This window comes from Agelaius tricolor, unplaced genomic scaffold, assembly GCF_023055355.1.
Source record: "Agelaius tricolor isolate 1412-34295 unplaced genomic scaffold, bAgeTri1.0.p SCAF_6, whole genome shotgun sequence".
Lineage (NCBI taxonomy): Eukaryota > Metazoa > Chordata > Aves > Passeriformes > Icteridae > Agelaius > Agelaius tricolor.
Window position 1 is genome coordinate 7,137,738 of NW_027269266.1, and position 22,325 is coordinate 7,160,062.

Below are 22,325 nucleotides of genomic sequence, written 5' to 3' on the forward strand. Positions count from 1 at the left end.
CACCACATCAGCCCGGCTTCACTAGGAATATTGGCAAAATACAGAAAACAAAGCAGCTTTTGTCACAACTTTTTGCACATTGGCATTCTGCTTATTTAAAAGCAAACAAAAGACCTTGAGATTACTTGGTCAAAATTGCATTTCTGCTTGATGTTTTGGGAACTGACTGCTTCAGGAGCTCATAAAATGAGATTTTTCTCATGGGGGCTTCTGGAAAAAGCACTCAATAAATAAACATTTCAATAACAAAAGATGCCCTTTAGGGAATTCCTCACTGTTCATTATGTGTTGGATGAGAACATTTAAACAAAACCAGTAATTATATGACTGCAAAATATTTTTAAAAGACTTTTTAACAAGAGGTCAACCAGCCTGAAAAAAGGCTTCAAGATTTATAAAATGCAACTCTGATAGGAAATTTGAGTTGGGTAGATGAGACTATGTCAGACCCTCTGAAACCTGGCTAACATTAATGGCAATTGTCTTCAAACTGCTCTAAATACAGGGGCTCACTGCAAGCAAACCATTCCCACAGAGGAGGGAGGTGCTGGGGGAGCAGAGGCATCACTCCTGCTGGTACCCTACCCCAGCCAGCACTCACCCAGCTGGGCAGGAGAAAAGTCACACAGAAACCATTGACCCACGTCTGACATCTGCTGCAACTGGGGTTAAAAATGTCAGACAGGAGTTTTTGTCTATCCCTGCCCAGAGCTGCATGCTACTACAATTACCCCCAGGTAAATCTGTAGTAATTTTTTTCTCTCACAAATGAGCTTATACTCAAGTGAAGAGTGTGAATTTTAGAAGTTATCCTAATTGCACTTATCGCTTTTTCCTTGTACTTTCTTACAATTTTTTTTTAATAAAGGTAAGCAGTTCTGGCTTCAAGGATAATAAATAGTGACTTCTCCCCACACAAAATGCAACGTCTGTTGCAATGACCTGCTAAATTTATTATTTGAACTTTACCAACTAATTACCCCCCCTGTTGGCTGTCACGACTTTTGCCTTTTTTTTTTTAACTTACAATAATGTTGCCTTCAGTCATAATAAGGGTTTTTTTTAACAAAGACATTCTAAGCATATTGCAAATTGTCACCCTTATGTGCTGTTGTCTTTTATTCTGTTTACTAGAGATGAAATAATTACAGTGTTTATACCAAAATGACTTGAAGGTTGATTGCCGATTTAATAAAATCCCCTCCCCTTGGGTTTCTATTTCCCATCTGAAGGTGGGAGGTGCACAGCACACACAGAAACAAAGAATATTCTTTGTGTAAAATAGAAGTATTTCCTTTTGTTAATTGTTTTACGACTAACAGCATTCTTATATTTTCCCTGTCAACAAATGAATGATGTGAATAAACAGAGCTAGAGCATGATCAATATGGCAAGGTCCATATCACTTTCAAGCCGTGGGTTATAATTATATTTATGAGTGACAGGATTTAAATCTCCATAAATTATGTGCCAGGCTTTGCACGCCTGTTCCTCTCCCTCGTGTGCGCGTCCTCCAGCACTGCAGGATCACACCATGCGTTCACTGAGAGATGCACTCACAGTCTATCGTACCCCCTAGTGGAAAAGCATCTCAGAAACAAGTGCCAACATGGCTCTGTGCACTCCTGAAGATGAGACATAGAGCTGATGCCAGATGGAACTGATTTGAGGTGGCATCTCATTTTTAAGATACAGGCAGAGTGCAATTTCTCAAGACTGGAGGAAGATGAGGAGATTAGGATTGGCTATTTCCAACATGAAACATTCTCTTAATGACCCTATTTAATAAAACAGGGTTTGCCTTAATAAAGCTCAGATTTGAAATTAAAGTCACCACTTGTCTATATGTTCATTTCAAAATCCTTTAATCTCTGGAGGTTAAGAAAAGCAATTAGTAACGCTCCAGAGGACTATGCAAAGCAAATTTTATAGCAGTGAAGGTAATTGTCTCAGGAAACGTTTGGTGGGCTTGAACTAATGACTTGCAACGTGCACACATTTCTATGCCTTCTGTGTTTAGGAATTTGAAGCTTATGTCCATTGTTTATATTGAACTGAAGCCTCCCTTTCACCTTCTCAATTCTGGAAAAATTAAGATGCTCATGTTGCTGTAAATGTTTTATATATTATATTTAGAGGTATATAAACATAGTTATGTCAAATCAAATCAGTGGGGAAAAGCACATAATTAGCAGAGGCATTTTTGTACTACATTATGTTTCTACAGCATGAATTACAAAGGAAAGAAAAAGCAGAAAATTTCAGCTGGACATTGACACACAATACAAGAATGGATTAAGAGATGTACAACGGCTATTTTTTTATCCTTCTGATAATCAGAGTAGCTGTAAATCAGTTGACCACTTGATTCAAGTTTTACCAACATTTTTGACCAGAACTGTTGACCAGAATTTATTTTGTGAAGCATTGCATCATACTGTATTTAAATTACACAAGCAGGTACCTGACTGAGCTTCAAAGATTCAGGAAAGCTTGCAAAGGATGTGTTGTGCTGACCTGCTACAAAATAACATCCCTGAACTGTTGAGTAGAGAATTATTGATCATCACTCAGACTTAATACTAAAAAGACACACATCTCTCACTCTTTAATATCTTTACTGTTCAAAGATTTGCTTCACTTTGCACCTGGACTGCAGAAATATCAATGTGGAGCTGTATGTCTTCTCACATTCCTATTGACAGGTATGTATGCACAGCCAGTGATCAATTAAAAAAAAATCTTTCTCTGTTTTAGCAAAATGAGTTTTTTGAGCCCTTCTCACGAAACTCTCAACATGCTCCCTTAAAGTGCAGAATGATGCACAGTGTTCCAGCATACCCTGCAATACAGCAAGTAATATGTTATCTATTAATATTTATATCCTTCATATGCACTAAGCAGGAACAGTTTGCACCATTCTCTGAAGTGTTCTTGCAGTAAACACAGCATAGAGATAGAAAGTTAAAGACTTCTTGTACTGCCATTTCATCTGGTCTGACAGTGACCAGGGACTAAAGATGGAAAAGCAAAATCCCTGCTAAGGGAAAGACACTAATTTTAGTGCTCACCTGGTAGTGCCTGATTTCCTATCACACCTTGAATTTCATTAGAGGGGTTTTCACCAGGCAGCTGGGAGGCAGAACCACAAAGGTAGACCACAAAGATTAGAAAGGTTGACAGTTTCAGAGCAATCACATCTCACAAATGCAGCTACATGGAAACAAACTTAGGTCTGGATTTGATGGTTGCAGCCCAGATTTACTTCTGCAAGTTACATTCTTCATAAATCAGATATGAATTATGGTGTATTATCAGGTAGGAATTATTAGGTGTCCAAGTCTTGGACACCTTGTTATGCCCTCTTCTCTCCTTCTGACATGATAAGCACTGAGGAGTGACTGCACAGAGCAGCATCTCAGGGGCAGAGAAGAGGCCACAACAAGGTGCTCAGATAATGAAATGCTGGACACACTACTGTCATTAGAATAATTTCCAGACTGAAGTCACAGGAAAGGGATGACTGGTCCAGAAAGGGACACTTCCCAATAACAGCAGTCCATGTCTGGTGGGTCTCTGATACTGATACTAAAAGATGGAACTTTAATTATTTTACATTAATCATTAATTTTGTATTAATCATTTAATCTATATGCATCAAAATTGTGCTAAGTACACTGATCCTAATTTACATTGCAAAAGATGATGAAAGAGTATTTTAAAGATTTTACAACTTGCTTCATCTGAGGTGAAGATTATTTTGCTAAGCCTACAATTTAAATGATTTAAAAAAGAGACAACGCTTAATTTAGAGATTGATGCTACACTCAGTTTGCCCTATTTTTATTCTTCACAAAATGCAACTTTTGATGATTGCTCAATATCTATGAATAATTTGCAGAGTTTTAAAATAATTTTTCTATTAATCTGTCACAAGCCATGAAACTTGACATTTTCACCACACTGAGTACATGAAAGTTGCCAGCTTTGCCTGCCATGCAAATAAGGTTCTTAATTACAGTATTTAAAAGAACAAACCATACAAGTGCTATAATTTCTTACAGTAAAAAAAAAAACTTGTTAGGACCCTGTGAGGGTGGAAGAATGGTCTCAAAAAGCTTCTTAAATGTACAGTGATTTTTCTTCCACTCCCCAAGGACTAAGCTAAAGTATAAAATTTGTGTCACAAAAAAAGAAAAAAACAAGCATTCTATTTATATTTCCATTCTCCTTCTTTATACCTTTCTATCTACAAACAACAGAATTTTTTCATATTCACCCAGTAAACCTTCAGTGCATTTTCCTGGCCTCAGCCCTACTCACCCTGTACACACCTGTGTTGTTAATGGAAGTGGCTGAAAGCAGATGTAAAATTTCTCTGCTGGGATGACAGTCACCTTTTGCTCTGCTTACACAAGCGACTTTCAATCCTTAATGAGGAGCATGACTCACATGTTAGGGCTGTTACAGAGGTACAGGTTCAGAATGTTCAGAGCTTTCAGATCCATGTAGGACACAAATTTCTTGCATCGGTATTAGGCAGCACAACCAAAGTCAAAAAAACCCCCAAACTTTGCTGCAGTCTTAGTTCAGAAGGCCACCAAATTCTGAGTGCTACAACCAGAGCTCTCCTGCTTGTCCTCATAAGGACCTGTTGGCTTCTCCCTTAGCTCTGAGAAAACCAATGAGAAGATTTTTTCTTTAGGCTCCTCTGTGAGCTGTGAGGTAGAGATATTTCCTTGGCAAAGGAGGCACTGCAGGTAGAATTTATTGGGCTTTTTCAGTTGCACCTACAGATGCCTATTTGCTCTGTCTTTTATGGCTCTTAAGGAATACAAACCCTTCCACAGGCAGGTTGTAATTCAACTTATTGACCTGTTTATGCAATATTTACTGGCTAGGCTGTAACAAAAATGCAAAAGAATCCGTTATCTTTTTTGGCTGGGTCAGCAGATCTGTAATGCTCATGCAATCCAACCATCCAGGTCACAAAATGAGAGAAAAAAAAGTGTTTGTACTTCTAGGAGAATCAGGCAGCCAAGGGCAGGAGGATCAAGACAGACATAGACATAAAATACTTTTTATATTTCTTCTAAGAGGTTATTCTTTTAAACAAATCCCTACATGAAAACCTTTTTTTCATTTCTAATATTAGTAATTCTATTTGTGGATGAAGCTTTAGTTCAAGAGTGAGAATCACAGTTCTCCGTTTCTGTTCTCATATCTGTCATCAAGTCCTGTGCCATTTTAGGGAAAATGAAGCAAACTGCCTTGAGTTTCAATCTACCCATCTGCAGAATGGAAATTATTACCTGTTAATAATATGTGAAGTGTTATATAAATCAAATGCATTGGCACACACTCAATGACTTGCTTGAAAGGAGTATATCCTGCCTACCCTATAATGTTATGAACTTTGATTTTATTAAAAAAGGAATATGATGGCATCCTCAGTCACACAGAGAGATGAGTAGCAGAGAAATATGAAGTTAGAAAAGGTTAGACTTCAGAAGTTCACATGTCTGTAAAAACCTTCTCTTGAGCAGGGACCTAGGAGTTAATGGAAAGATATCAATAATAGTGGATTCATTCTGCTTTTGATTATGAAGATGCAAATCCTCTGTTTTAATGAGATGAAATGTTGCAATGGAAAGCCAAGCACCATACATATTATTTATAAGAATCTCCTTAGATTTTTATGGTCTTTCTCTTTTGCAACCTAGAATTCATAAATGCTGCAGGCCAAAATCCTTCCTGTTACTTTAATGATTTTTATATTTTCTAGGAAGAAAAGTTACAGAGGAGAAGGCAAAATTATCTTGGTTATATGCACATTCATTTAAGAAAAGAACACAAAATGTATTGTACCTCAGGGGGAAAAGCCACAAGACTAATGTAATGCTAAGGTTGTGGAATAACTCATTTTTAAGTAAGGAAATGCATAGTTTAAATTTTCACCTTTTTTTCCTTATCATCATTCCTCTAAAAAGTGATGAATCTTTATATTATAAATTAGTTGTCAAATCAGACAATATGTACCAGAAAACACAATGTAATTTCTTATAAATGCCTGCATGCAATGATTTACAGCAATGCATTTTTCACATAATTTGTTTCCCAGACTCATTAAATCTGTGGGAGAAGTCAAGTTTGAATAAAAGGGGTTTCATTATTCCTGAGCTATGCTTTTATAACACTTTAAACAAGATTATGTCAAATAACCACAGTTATTTGTTTGCTATTTAAGATCAGAGAGCAGATGAAAAATACAGCTCAACTTTCTTGAAAGGTCTACCTTTTTATTGAGACTAAGTATGGTATAGTTCAAATTGAAATACAAATCTTGCTTAATAACTGGACAATAAAAGGAGTTGAAATGAAAAAAAAATGTATTTCTAGTTAATTTACAGCATCTTAAGGAGAGCAGGATGAGTTATAGAACATTCCTCTTAGTAAATCTAACTGACACAGACAACAGAATCCAGAATCTGCCAATCTGGAAAAAAAAACTTTGTGAGAATATTAATCCACAGATGTTCAACATACAACACAAGAAAAGATTAATCACACCAAATCAAGGAGAATGGAATCATGGAGAATCTGCACAATGGAGGGAACTTTTCAAATGTAAACCTAACAAGACCCTGTGCTACCTGTCCTACCAGTGCTCAGTGGTTAAATAATCCTCCCTCACACTGTCCTGCCTCTCAATAATTTCCTGAGTTGTTCACATTTAGAGCACACACACACCACATGTCATAACCCATCAGCACAATGGAGTGAAAATGCCAAGTATTGTTCCAGTGTTTAGGTTCTGGATGACTGAATATGATTAACTGGTTGATTGAATTTTTCAGGTGTTATAAAAGTACCATGACAAACAATGAACAAAACCTACAGTGCATGATTAGGACACTGCAGCCAATGCACATGTTTATAATAGGTGAGGCTGGGAGATCCACTCACCCCTCTGCCTGCCCAACACTTCCAATTTGGAAGTGTTTTAAGCTGCTCCAAACTTTCACCACTTGGTTTGATTTTCAGATATCTTCCTCAGTTCAGGTTCTTTTCACTGGGATGGTTGGCTGGCTTTTCAAATTGTATTTATTCCAGCCCAGCCGTTCCAGCTCTTCTTAAGAGCAGGGATAATGGTAGAAGGGTTTGGTTGTGTAAGGCCTGTTCTTTGAAAAGGAGGTGCAAAATATCTCTAACCCCAGTACTTGGAAACAAGAGATTTGAAGTATGAAAAGAATGTGCTTGTAACTGTCCTCAGGATAAGCCTTCCAAATTCAAGCTTTTGTTAAAATCACTATTTACACAAAACGGTTAAAAAAATTATTAACACTATGGACGCGTTACTGTATAACAGGAAAAATTGATCTTACTTCAAACACAGAAATGCAGCCTTTCTTTTTAAAGTGTTTTTTTTGGGTAGGCTCCTTGAAATCCAAAGATGAATGGTGGTCATGTAGTAGAGAAGACCTTAATTTCAATTTTATCAGACTTCAGGAGATATGTTGCAAATAGAGTATGGAATAGAGTAACAAAGATTTAAAGGTCCTGCTGTTACTTTAAATTCTGCTGGAATCATTTACTTCAGACTTAGACTCATTCTCAGCTCATTTGAGGAAAAATAATTTCAGGAATCTATTTATTTATTTATTTCTGTTAAAGGCCAAACATCATTGTCTGAATGGAGAGCTGATTCCTGGGACTGCTGAATGCTCAGCAGATTGGAGCCAATGGGACTCTGTCTCAGGGTAAGTTTGTTTCAGAAGAGGCTGAGTAAGCCCTGCAGTGAGACATCACACTGGACACCTTGTAGTGCCAGAAGCTTTGACACTAATCTTTTCATGCATAACTCCAGCTCTGGATGGTCCTAATAAAACCCCATATCTCATATGAGTTAAATATATCAATTCATGTTTGCCAAGCATTTTGATAGTGTAGTAAAGAGCACTATAGGAAAAGAAATGCAAACCAAAACAGAAGGAAATGGGGTTTCTGACCTCAAAGCAGCATTTGAATGAAGTGCAATAAATAAAACCTAAAGTCACACATTGAACAATGAAAATAAAATGAAACATTGAAGAGCTACTCATTAACTGAGGATTTCTTTTCTGCTCATGAAATAAAACAGTTGGCTATAGAAAAATATATAGATGTGATTCAATATTTCAGAAGTCTATCATAATTAGTGTTTTTCAAAAGATTGGCCACCTGAACAAAACAAAACAAGAAAATGGCTTGAGTTCAGTTCAAAGTCAATTTTTTGTTTATTCTCATCACCTAAATAAGTCAAGTTTAGTTAAATTTTGAAACTAGTTATTACTTCAAATTTATAGTATTTTCTTTTCAAAATGTGAAATCGCATTGCTGTGTCTGCTACAAAATTTGAAAGATATTTATCAGCTGAAGTCTTCATATGGTTTCCTTGTATAGCTTCAGTTAACTTGAATTTTTCATTTTTCATATAATGAACTACTTAAGTAAACACTGAATTCACCTGTAGTCCCAGTGGGGGTGGGCAGCACTGTGAGGGGAAAGCTGAACAACCAGCCTGAATCCTGGGTGCTGGAGATTCAAACTCTGAAAGATGAGGGATTTGGTCTTTTAACTTAGTTTTGGATGCACAATATAAATGCATCAATTCATGATAGGGGAATAGTGGTTAAATGAAATGGCTTTGCAATCCAGGATGTTATATTAGATAATCAGAACTTCAAACTTTCAACTTAAAAAAAATCTATTTATATTAGCATTTCAAATTTAGCCTAAGTGTCCTGCTCACTCTTAACATTATATATATAGATTATATGGTTATATAGTAAATTGTTACACTTCAAAACAACAGCAGCAGATTGAGATTAATGCGGTTCTATGGAATGAATAAAGAATGCTCTGCTAGAGGTTTTCTGCTGAAAAATTATAAACAAAAATGGAAATGCTGATCAAGATAGCACATCTCCTGAAAGTTCAGTTCTTTGAGTACTGAGTTTTGGTATATTAGAAGGCAAAAATGAGGAAACTGCCATTAAGATAAATGGGTGGAGGAAGCTAAAGCAGAACAAAATGGGGAAAAAAGAGACACCTAGAGCAAAAGATCTTCAATAGCAATTGGGAAAATCATATCAGTCTAGAGAGAATGTAATATTCAGCTGAAAATCTCACTCTTAACTGGAGGCTGAGAATGGTAGGATATAAGGCATGAAATACTGTGAAATCAGAATAATCTCTTTTCTTTCCATACAAAGGTATTCTCCTAAGGTCAGAGCTGATGTTGGCAGTAAATACCCCAAATGTGAGAACATTAAATACATATTCAAAAATTATTTGTATTCTCATCAGAAACCAGTTAAGTCATTTATGCTCTAATCAATGACTTTGACTAATAATTCTGTGTCCTTTCCACTACTTTCAAAGTTGAGCTTGGAGATTTTGGTATTTTTATTATATTTGGAATATAATAAAAATTATATTTTGTTTCTTGATAAAGTCTCATGTTGTGAATAACTCAATTACACAAAGAAGGCCAATGTTGCAGATTGCAAAGTCATATTTTTAAAAAGAAAATAGATATAAACCTTCCTAAACATAAGTACCCATCTGACTTCAATCCCTGATACCAGTCCAACAATCAATCACCAGGGGCATTGGACACCCATAATTAGATTATAAAATCATAACTATAGTAATTTTACGTCTGCTTGCATAATTACATCAGCATGCTAATATCCTTTTAATGGTCTCTAATGATGTAATAAGAAATAATGGAATTTATTTGACAGCTACATAACCATTAACAAAACATATTAAGCATAACTATTACTTCCATAAAGATTCAGGCGGTATCCAAAAGTGACAACTAACGTGTTGGATCTTATTTTCAATGTTGAAATATTTCTAATTATGAATTCCCTAAATCTATTCCCATTCATCTGCTTCACAGGGTGAGCAAAGTTTATGTCAATGTGAACTTGCCAACAAATCAGCTGCAGAGATGGACTGAATGCTCTGGAAGACAAGCGTGGGGATATCCTGTGAACTGAAGTCTATCCTTAAAGTTGGCAGGATTGTGAAAGACAATTGTATCTTCATAAAATAACTGATTACTACCAAGCACCAGCTAATCAAGAGCTAACACAGGGTGGTGGATTCCTATCCATGGGAATTGTTCACTCACCTAACTTCAAAGCACAGGGAAAAACTAAAAATATAGGCAAGAGGGAAAGATATTTGCAGACTAACTAAAAGCAGTAATTTATTAGTGAAGCAGTTACTTTAAATTCTCTTTGTTTTTGTTTTGGTTTTGCGGTTTTTTGTTGTTGTTTTTTTGTTTGGTTTTTTGGTTTGTTTTGGTGTGGTTTTTTTGGTTTTTTTTTTTATTTGTTTTTTTTTCAGAATAAAGGACTATAAACAGGTAACTGAGAATTTAAAGCACTTTAAAAGAACTCACCACTTACCCTGTCTCTTTAGTTCTTGCACTATTCCTATTTGACTTTCTCTATACTCTGAAATTAACCCTATGATTCTCATTAACATGTCATTACTCTGAAATCTTTGCAATGATCTAACAAGTCCAAGTCTACACTGTTACTTTCTAACCATTGGGAATTCTTGGAGAGACAAGAGAGAATTGAGACTTCCAGACCAAGCAAATACTGTGGTCAGAGTTAAAGTAGGCTAGTATGACAAAGTCTTACCACTTTTATAATTCCTCTTTCCCCAGGCTGACTGATAGTTTTTTCTACATAACTTCCCCATTTTTACAAAAAAAAAAAAAATCGTTAAGAAAAAGGATACTTTTAGCTGCCAGTGAAATAAAAGAAATCCCCCGTGATGCCTTAGCCCAAGTAAGAAGCATATTTACTTATATGTCAGTGGTGACTTTGACATGACATCAGGTTTTGCCTGGAACTCCTCTCCATGAGGCCACTGAGAAGCTAACCAGAGTATTCAAATTTGTACTGTTTTCCACTGATAGTGATGCAATGGCAAGAAAACAACAAATCCAAAAAGTGTTAACTCTTTTTTTGGCAAGGCCTTTGTCTAAAGCTTCTACTCCTGGTTTACCTACTGGTCAGCTCCACCTTCCTTTAGTACTTTATGAGTCAAAGCATCTCATTCTCTTGAATAAAGAAAATTTTTTATGGATGAATTCTTCACTGATTTGAGATTTAGGATAATCCTTCACAGGTTTATAGTTTTTTTTAAAGGCTAAGACTGATAAAAACATTGTATGGATAGAAAGAATGCTCAATCCTGTTTGGACTTCCTGTAAATCATGCCACACTTTTAAGGTACTGACCATACAAATATTTTCAGTACAGTCATGTGACTGCATATTAATAGATGCAAAATATGCAGCTAATTCTGCTCATTAAAAGAAAGGTCCATCACAGCTGGCTATACCACTGGAAGGATATTTTTATCATTATAGAACAAGTCTACAGCCTATCAACTGCAAAGTGTTGTGATTTATAAAATTATAAAAAATAACCAAAAGGCTTTATTATTAAAAATTAGAAAGGTAGGTGAAAGTGTTCCTGTACTCTAAATAAATGAAGTTAATGAAGCTGAACCCCCTGATTCAGCAGAGAAATTGTTCCATGGGATTTCTCCTATAAATATAGACCTTCTACTAGCAGTGGACCTTATCTGCTAGTGTCCAAAGTCAAGGGTACACAAAGTCAAGGGTACAAATTCTCCTTACAAGAAATACAATAGAATATTTTTTTTTTCAATTTAAAAACTCATTATTCATAAAAAAATGTATTTCATTAAATACAACCAAAAGACATTAATCAAAACAAACAAAATATGTGAGTATTTTCCCTCTCAATAACTAAAGTCAAAATGCCTGGTATTTTCCAGGTTTCTGAAAAGATTTTCTCACCAGTAGTCCATTTCTCCATACAAGTACAGTTACAGAAGGGATAGAAATGTATTATTTTACAATCAAGTATAAACACTTCCACTAAAACAAAGCATTATCAGACGATGGTTTTAAAAAGAGTATTAAACAATTAATTCCATTCTGTAAATTAAGATCAAACAGTGGTTGATGGCAGCACAGGTGAGAGAGATGCTGCACTTCAGCAACCCAACTCATGGGCCAAGGCAAGTAGTCCCAAACCTTCTGAAACACAGGCAGGAGCTGGATGCTACCCAGACATCAGTTATTTCCTGTGTGCCCATGATGTGACTCCCTTTCTCAAAACCCTCCCACAGCTGACCCTTCTTTTCAATTACCTCTACATCAAACTCCTTCTGTTTTATACAGAGAGGATGAATTTTCGTGAAGAACATGTTTCTTCCAAAATGCCTTCAGAAAAACCTCAGTCTAAAACTCTTTACTAGACATGGCAGATCATAACCTCCTAGTTCATGACATTAACATGCAGAGCATTCATCAGTATGAATCATAGGAGGAAAACCAGTGCTCAGCATAGCTGAACTCCCTGTGACTTCTTAAATAACAGTTGACCAAAAAGCATGACCTAGTGTGCCATGTGCCAGACTCAAAGCCAGGCACCCAAGTTTTTATCCATCTCTGATGTCTTTTTTCCCCCTGGCTATGCTGGGTTAAATTACCCTTCAGAAGACTTTCCTTGCCTAGAAACTGTTAAATAAAGTTGGTACTATTTGTATAGCATTTGAAACAGATTATTTTTCCTTATGAAAGAAGAAAAAAAATTCATTCTTCATAATTTTCTCAAAACAATTTGTTCCCATGTGTAGGGAATGTTACAAAGATCATCAATATTTTTTTCCTCTCTTGCCCCTTCTCCTTAATTTTGACAGTAAAGAGCAGATATTTCCTTGTAAGACAAACTATTGAAAAATAATGAGACATCCACTAAAATAAAAAAGGAGAAAATCCCATATACATACTTGACATCATCGAAGACACTCATCTGCAGCTTCAGGAGATCTGCCACTTCCTTTATTAACTCCAAGCCCTTTTCCACACTCAGGGGGCTGTTGAAAGGGAGCAAGAAAACAGAGCATTAAAAAAATGGAACTCATCAATACTTGAGAGGCTAAAGGTCCCAAAAGAGTTATCACCTTGGCCTCTTTGAGTCTGAAAGCCACCACTAACTGTATTCCTGTCACATAGTGATTGTGATATCAAGGGAATTGGGATCAGGTGCTTCTTCAGGCATGATGAATCACCTGAATTTTCCAGCAATAAGACAAACAATAAGGTGCAAATGGAATTGTTAGGAAGTGTAATGGGCCCATGATGCAGCTACCAGTTCATCTCAGTCCTCAATAAAAAATGTAATAAAGTAAAAGGACAGAAAGAAAGAAAAGGATTGACGAGACAAGGAGGGAAACAAACAATGAAAGTCAAATTGCAGGCTCGGTATCAAATGGACAAGTGAAAAGCATATTTTTAAACTCATTAGATTTTAAAATGAATCTTTGCCCAGTGAAAGGATACAAAAATTATTATGAATTTGAAAGTAAACAATGGAGCAAGACACACAGTCCAGAGGACACTGATTAGATACATAGGATTTAGCTTGGTGTGTGCATACACTGCTGACAGAGACCCCTTTAAATCTTTTTAACCTTTGTCAATGCCACATTTACATTTTTTAATTTAGAAAACAGGTTGCAATCAAGCCTAACACAATATGACTGCTATCATTTTAAAAAGCACTTATCCAGATGCAAAATTTATATTTGCAAAAATTCCAGGTTATTAGAGCTGATACAACTCTAAAGATGTATTAAGAGCATTCCATCCCTAATATACAGATCCTACCTTGCTTAGTTGTTCAGTACTGTGGAACAAAATAAAAAAGTATTAGGAAAGAAAAAAGATGCAGGAATGACATAACAGTGTCCAGTGAAAACAAGAGAGACAACATTCTCTGTCTAAATTGTGATCATAGATTTATTCTCAATATTGTTAAAGCCCCAAAGACCATAAAATTATACCTAACAAGCATACCTAACTTATGCCACGGTAAAGCAGAAACAACTTTCCTGAGATTACCTAACAGGAAAAAAGGTTCTGTATTTGTTCCTCTGAGGATTTAAAATAAGTAGGAGAAGAAGGTGTCAAAAAAGCATGTAGTATTAGAGACAATCTTTTTAACTGGACTAAGATTTTTTTTTTCAAAGCTTTTTTCAAAGGTCACTATTTCTACCTCAGAGTTGAAGCTTTTTAATCTAATTTTACATCATTACATACATTGCCACTATTTTATTTATTGTCTGCAATGAACACTGGGGGTTTACATTTTGGTTTTGGTTGGTTTTCTTTTTTGGTTGTGAATTTTTTTTTCACTGGTTTCTGCATGCACTGCCCTAAGGGCACCTCTATTTAAATAATGGGATATCTCATGTGGATCTTGGTTAGCATGGAATTGCTCAGCCTCCCTTCATGCTACTAGCCCAAAATGCTCAAGAGACCTCCTGTCACACAACCAGAGGTAGCCCCCCAAGGCACCAGATAAATATAGAGATTTTCTAGATTTCTAAGACAGAAATGTTCTTGTGTGAAAGTAACAAAAGAATCTGATTGATTGTGTAAGAAAAAAAAAATGTACTATAGATTATTCATAAAACTGTTATATTTCAAGGACTGACAGTGGATAGAAACGTGATTATTCTCATCACTATGAAAGCAGATTGTCATAGTTACTCTGGGGTTTATGTGTTAATTAAATCTTTTCTCCCAAAGAGCTTGGCTTAAATTTTACTGAAATGATTGGTGTCAGCAAGCGGGCTTTTACTGTAACAGCAAGTCTGATGCAGGCAAAGGCTGCTGTGTCCATTGGTGCTGCTTTTTAACCAAGGGAGCCTCAACCTCCTACTCCCGGCTCACCCCTCCCTACTGCCCTGAAAAAGCATTCCCCAGCTTCAAAGACAAGATATGCTGCAACAAGCCAATGCAGCAGCAGTAAATGGGGGGTATAATCAGGGCATTTGAATGCTACAGACCAGCAATAATGCTGGAGGGGAAATGGGTGAGAAAATGGTGCAGGAAGAACATTGTTTTGCAAGCCTGAGCATCCAAGAGCAGTCTTAGTAACTCTCATGCAATATCAAACTCAAACACAAAGGTTCACAAACTCAGATGCAGTTTGATAGGCTAGGAAATTATCATTCATAATAGCACAGGAAAGCTGCAGGATGAGCATTCTACGGTACCAATACTATTGCTGATCCCACAGTCACATTTGAGGAGTCCCATTAAGAATGATTACAATCATGATATTTTCCAATGCAATTTTTCCAACTTCCCAGTTGGGAAGTTAGAAAATACAATCTAGTACTGTTTATTACAGTTCTATGACAGCTATGTTGTAGGACAGTAGAGTACTCAAAGCCTTTCTCTAAAAATGCCCAGCCATGATTTTCCATGCTCAATTAAAGCTTTGCTTTTGTTTAGTGTTTCACTTTGCTCATTCTCTCATGGTTTGCATGGTGATTGCCTTTAACTTTGTTTACATGGAGAGAATCACACCATTACCACCAGCACAGTGCTAACCAAACTGACCTGTAACAGCACTGCTCACCCACATCACCCATCTGACTTCAGGCTTTCACAAGGACAATCTTTCAAACATCACCTGCTCTCCCACCCACAACCCTCCACTCATCCTCAGTGCAGGCACTCAATACTTGCAGAAAAGATGATGTTTGTGATCTTTTAAATACTGTCCTTAGTGTTCAGCCTGCTCAACTCAGTTTCTGTATTAGAGACTAGTGTTTTTCTTAGAAATATGTTTTGTCTGTTGACTGTGAGGGTTCAACAACTATGGAATTAATTCAATAGGAAGTGTTAGGCAAACCAAGAAAGAAAGACAAAAATAAGTGTTGAGATAAGTGTCTCACAAATAGCGAGACACTCTAGACTGAAGTTGTAACACTAGAAAGAAGGCTCTTTAGACAACTCTGACAACTGAAATATTTTATCAAGGCCAAAGACTTGGAGAAAACTTGTGGGTAGGGTTCACACTGCTTTATCTGATCTGTAAAGACGGTCAGTGCAGTTCCCAGTGGGGGATCTGGGAACTCCTTTGGTGCTGGGCCTTGCTGGCACTCCAAGCAGTGCAGTACAGCACAGAGGGAGTCCCTGGGTTGTGGCCCCTCACATTCCAGGGCCAAGGCAGGTCCAATTGAAAGCATTTTCTTCCAGGAGTGTGTGATAAGGTAGTTCAGAACACCAGTAACAGTGAATCCTTAAGACAGAAATCACAATTTAGATATGGCTCAGAGATACAAAGCATGAGCTGGTAAAAAAAAAAAAAAAAAAAGCACAAAAAGGACCTCTCATGGATGCTATTTACATTTTCCAAGCTCTCCTGAGGCTGGCTAACCCTTTCTATGTCCAGGAAAACAAATGGTTTCTGCAGTGCCTTTAACACCCTGCTTGATGGCCACTGGAACAGGCTCCCAGGTCACGCACTCTCAGCAGAGTTCAAGAAGTGCTTGGACAATATTCTTGGGTACTTGGCATGATTTTTGGGGTGTTCTGTGCAGGGGCAGGAATTGGACTTCTGTGATCCTCATGGATCCCATCCCACTCAGGATATCCTTTGATTCTATGATTTGATTTTACCATTACTTTTTCTTATTGCCTTGAAGGTTTCTGATCACACCTTCAGGCTAGATTTTGGCCTTAGGAAGAGTCAACTGCTGGATGGCAGAGCACCTTTTTGCAGATTATATAGATCTTGCCAGCTGACATCTTGAGACAGTGCTTACTTCAGGTTTCATACCTTTACTCTCATTCAATTTGCTGTAGATTTCTCTTTTGCACCTTCTTTCAAGGTAACTAATAACAGCAGCTAAAAGGAAATGTGATACATCTCACTGTTTAAAATAATTCTTTTGAGGTCCTTTTTAAGTTTCCATCTCTAGCTCTCTTGGAAGATGAAAAGAGAGTCAGAAGGTATATAAAATTCATGTATAATGTACTTCCTTCCATTGCTTTATCTTCTAATAACATCTCTACCTGTAAGTGCTACCCTAATTGTTATTTTTTTAGTTGATAGATTCAGACCCTACTGCATCAGTAGCAGAACTCTGGCTCACTCAGATGCCAATCTCTATCTCATATTATTGGTAGAATAACTTTGACACACTAATGACAATGAATAAATAAGTGGGGAATGAAATACAAATACTTCCTTTGGGGTTTATAAAGATACATAGATTGATAGATATAGTTTCAAAGTCTTTCATAGTGTCATCTGCAAAATATTTCACTACTGCTTTTGTTTGATCTCACTTTTCAGGGCAGGGCTCTTGTTATACCTTCTGGAGAATATATGTTATACCTCCTGGAGAATATGGCTTATACCTCTGCTAAAAATAGCCAATATTATATGGTAATACTGCATTATCCCTTCAGATGAAATGACTCCCCAGCTCAGTTCAAGACTCTGATTTCATGATTTAACATCATGACGTAGTTGTGAAAACTTCTGTATCCAGTTTAATCATGTAAAAAAAAAAATCATCCAATTCACATCTACTAGATTGACCTAAAATAATCCTGAGCCAATCAGCTCCCTATAAGTTCATCAGGAGTTTTGTCCAACACAAAAAAACTCCCAAAAACCCAAACAAAACAACCAAATCAAAAAAGGCAGGATCTAGCCTATAAAGCTGTTTTATTAAGAGATTAATCTGAAATGAAAGCACAGGAATAAATATCTCTTAACTTTAATGTGAGCAGCTGAGCACTTCTGAAAATTAGTGCAATCCATTTAAATGCTCAGGAGTGGATTTGGAAACCCAACTTTATGTAATTGTCAAAGTGTTTCCACAAAGTGTACTGGACATTGAATACCAGAAAATTAGATTGTCTGGTGAAAATAAGGTTTTGTATCTTCCAGTGTCTAGGTCCCTCCCAGTGACAAAGCTGAAAACAGAAATATTTTAAGGCGCAATCCACTTACAGAGGTAATTTAAATAATAGAACACTGAATGATAATCTTCCTCTGCTATTGACCATTAAAATTTAACTTTTCAATTTACAAGAAAAATGCAGTGATGAGAAGTAATTTTTAAAATCTGCTCCCAGGAAGTTAGCACAACTTGGAACAATCCCATTAAGTGAGTTTCTCCTCAGTTCCAGATAAAAATGTATAGTAATGCTAGCCTTTTTTTTTATTATTATTTTTAGTCTAAAAAATCCCACTGTCTTCAGTGGTTTTATACACAAAAATGAGAGAATACCTGTAGCTAAACAAGTAACTAATGAGGAATAGAATATATCTTCATCTGAGAGAGGTCTATCAAGTTACTGCAGCCAAGACATCTTCCTGATCTGCAATTCCACTGTTCATAAAATGAAGGCAATTACACCAAATTTCCTTGTCACCTGCCTGGCATTGTTATATAAAAGACAATAATGTTATTATTTGACTTGCATCCATTCTGGATCTAACAGTAGAGGCACCAACACTATTGGCTCTATACACCACTCCCTACCAAATATGAAGGAGATGTAGTAGCAAATACTAAACCACCTTAAAATTAACTAAAAAACTTCACTTATTCCCCTACTAAAAATTTTGTTCCAAACTATGGTAGCACCGGGCCTCTGACTGATTTTAGAGCACATCTTGCTGATTTAGAGCATCTTTGGAGCACCCTGATCCCAGTGAAGTTCTGCCTCACTGGTGAGCTGGAAGTCTTGTTCAAGGCCTGCTGTGGGCAAATAGAGTCTTATGGAGCAGACTTGCTTCATGAGTGGCCAGTTAGACCACTTTAACAGAAAAGTGGTGCTGAATATTGGATGCTGATCTCATAACCAGCTTCATGCTCCAATTCTCTGAACAATGTTACAAATGGATTCCACGTTTTCAAGAAATTCCCAAGATTAAGTACAAATCTGATGAGTGAGAACAAACATTTTGAATAATGGCCTATTTTTGACCTGGACCTAATGATTTATGCATTCAAGGCTCAAAGTTTCCCCTTCTGGTTAAAGAACAAAAAGGAAGCATGTAAATGAAGGCACAGGAGGAGTTCTGTGGGGACACTGGCAGCATGGCCAGCTCTGCATGCTGAGCTAAATGGAGCTCAAACTCTAATATGAGCCAGTGGGCAATGTCAAAGGGAACAAGAGGAAAAACAGAAGTAAACAATGATGAAAAGTATATGTTCTGTATTTCCCAACATGCCTGTCAAAACAATCCCATAAATTGAACCATTTTGGTAGCAAGAAATCTGATGCAGTTATACAGATGGCTTGATTGCTGGTGGTTGCCAAGCCTGCTCTCAGCCCAAGGAGAACAACATGTAGCTCAGTGTTATGCTGAGGTTATGTCAGTCTCACAAGCAGTTGCTCTCACTTGCTTTTCCTCCTTCCAATTGCCAAGTGCCATTGGAAACCCACTCACTGAACTCTGAAATGCTCCCTTAGTGCAGCCATTCAAATTATGTATTGTCTTTACCAGACTGTACCTAGTGCCCTTCCAATACTCTGTTTAGCAATTGTAATGCAGCACTGTGATGGACATCCAGTCAGCCCTGTCACATTAATTCAATTGAATCATTTTCTGCAAAAATGAAGAATAATATACAGTACAGAAATGGGCCTGACATTGGGAATTGCACTCTTTAAACCTAAATGTCAGTCTAATCCCCAGTAAAATCTCAAGTAAGGTAGGGTTCAATACACCTAAAATTTGCTTAGATCAGAACAGAGGCAATGATGGCCAGTTTGCCCATTTTCAAGAGTGATGAGCACTACAATAAAATTGCAAGGCATTTCTCTGCAGACTCAAAGTTGCCTGAATGCTTAACTACACTATCCTCCCAGCACTAAGTGTATTTTCTGGGCAGGTAAATGCCACTCACACCCAGCCTCTTTTGCTGTCCAAACTCGAACACAGTGGCATGGACACTGCCATTTATCTTCCAAGGATAATGTTCAAAAGTTTGGGAACACCTGAGCTCAGCTTGAATAGTATTTAGTACACATCTAAATCAGAGAATGAAGCAGAGCTTGCAACCAGCATCAAGGACTTTTGGGGAGGAGGCATTTTATTCAGACTTATGCTGACTTTAAAACCACTTTCAATGCACACATGCTCAAAAAACTAAGTTTGGACCAGCAGTCTTCCTTACTCCTGAGTGCTGCAAGACTAAGGTCCTCTTCTGTGCATTGTTTATCTTTCTCTGTTGCTTTTAGGACTGAAGACAAACCACTGGGCCATCAAGAGGATGAGGGACAATGTTACCTTGCATTTCTGGTACATTCTGGTATGTGGGAGTTAAAACTGCTTAGACCAGCTTCAGTAAGTCTCTTCAATCTCGACAGACAGAAGATCCTAGACCCAGTGCCTGTCAGCAGAGCAGCACTAGGCATGCAGGATCCCTGAACATCCTACTTGTTTGGCATGTCTCAGTGAAACAGGGAGATATTTTGCAGTCTGGGCTGCCTTCTGGAGTCTTCAAAGGTCTCTTCTAATCAGTGGAGGAAAGAAGGTGTCTTACCTCCCCGTGTGGGTATGTCTTCACCTGTCTCTCAAGAAGTTCAGTGATGTGAAATGAAGTGGATGACATCCTTGGGGAATATGTGCAGCATCATCCAGCAGTTTGGTACCTAAATGAGTCAGTCTGGCTTTCACTGTAAATTCTGAAATAACCACATTTCAGCTTTACACCTAGAAATGTGCCTTAAAGGGAAAAGATATTAAACACATGGGTGACAAGGCACATATCCAGAGCTCTTGAAAACAGAAGCTGAATGGATGAAATCTGTTGAAGAATTTAATTTCAGTAATCAACTTTTATTAAACAATGAGAGCTACACATAGATTATGCCCTGCAGGCCAAAGTGTTGGGTTAGAATTATAAGACTCTTTCTCACTTGGTTCTTTATCCCACAGATTCACTTGTTAGCAAAAAAACAGTCTAACCAGAAGACCTGCCTGGATGAGTTCACCAAAGATCCATGGCTTCTTGTGGTGGTACTTTACTATAGGAGCTTATCTGAGTTTTGATCTGAAAAACATAATTTTGTTGGTCCTGTCTACCACTATACTTATTCCAAGTGTTTATATTTAAGATTTTTTAACAATAATTCTCTTAGTGGACACAAACAGGAATGTTTTTCATACTGAAGATTTTTAGTAGTGATCTGAGAACTGAGAGTAATTTTTACTCAGTAAAATTACTGAGAGTAATTTTTTTCCCCTCTAGTCTTTTTAAATCCTGAATTTTAAGAAAGATGAATTTCAAAGTTTAAAATAATTATTTAAGGAAGTTCCACCTGGCCATTTCTCAGTAATACCTTTGTTTTGATTGACAACAAATCATCTTCCTGTCACTGACAGAGCAACAGTCTATAACTGTATCACTTTCTTAATATGCAGCACAGTCTCCTTAGTACTGAAGATAAAAAGCTAAACCTAAAAAAAGAAAAATCAAAGTTCAGAAATATGAGTCTTGGATACCACATGGAATGCATTAGAGAGTCAAATAAGGAGTCTGCCTTTAGGATGACTCATGTTGAGGACCAGTTTTCTTTGGCTGCTAACACCATTTGGCAGCAGTATGGACTTTGACTGGTGCAGGCAAAATCCCTGCTGGTGGGAAGCTGGGAGGGGCAGCCTGGCCAGCTCCAGCCAAGCTGCCATCCTTCCTCCGTGCCTGGAAAAGAACAGGAATGTCTGTCATGGGGCTGAGGCTGAGTGATGAGACTCTGAGATGTGTGGAGGTATTTCAGAGCTTCTGTAAAATGACTTACAGGTGTGATAGGAACTATTTGCTTATTACTTGCTCTAATGAATACAAAATATTAAATATTAAAGAGGGGGAATGTTGAAACAGGTGACTTATGCATTTTTAACCACTCACTTTCATGGGCCAGCATCAGGCTTGGTTCCTTTCCCAGTGTCAGGCTTGATTTCTTTCCCATCCTACCTCCCCTCTCAGTGCACTGCTTGGCAAGGAAAAGTGAAGGAGCTGGAACGCCAGGACCTGGGCACTGCCTGTCATGGGCAAGGGGCTGGTGCACACCAGCCAGGACTGCTTTGCCTGCTAAAAGCAGTCAAGACAAAAAGATAAAGAGCAGGAAAGCAATTTCCAGCTCCTGCTGCTGGGATCAAGGAGCGAGAAGAGCCATGCTGAAGGAAACACATTCCCAGCAGTACATGCTAACCCCAGACCCTGAGTCAGCTCTCAGTAGCAGCCACCAGCACAAGACTGGAGGTATTTTAGACCACCTTGAACATGCTACTGCCTGATTTTCTAAAACTAGCACTAAATACAGGATAGCCCAAAAGTAAGTGCTAAGAAATAAAGACCAAGATAATTCTGGAAAAATTCTGAGGGAGGGCAAG

At 37.4% G+C, this 22,325-nt stretch overlaps 1 protein-coding gene across 1 annotated transcript in view; it reads right to left on the bottom strand.

Moving 5' to 3' along the window:
* The window catches only part of PTPRN2 (protein tyrosine phosphatase receptor type N2), a 635,322-nt gene that overhangs the window by 351,986 nt on the left and 261,011 nt on the right, over positions 1 to 22,325 (bottom strand). The window contains exon 10 of the mRNA XM_071428608.1: positions 12,895 to 12,981. Within this exon, the coding sequence (XP_071284709.1) occupies positions 12,895 to 12,981 (87 nt within the window). The remainder of the gene's footprint in view (positions 1 to 12,894; positions 12,982 to 22,325) is intronic.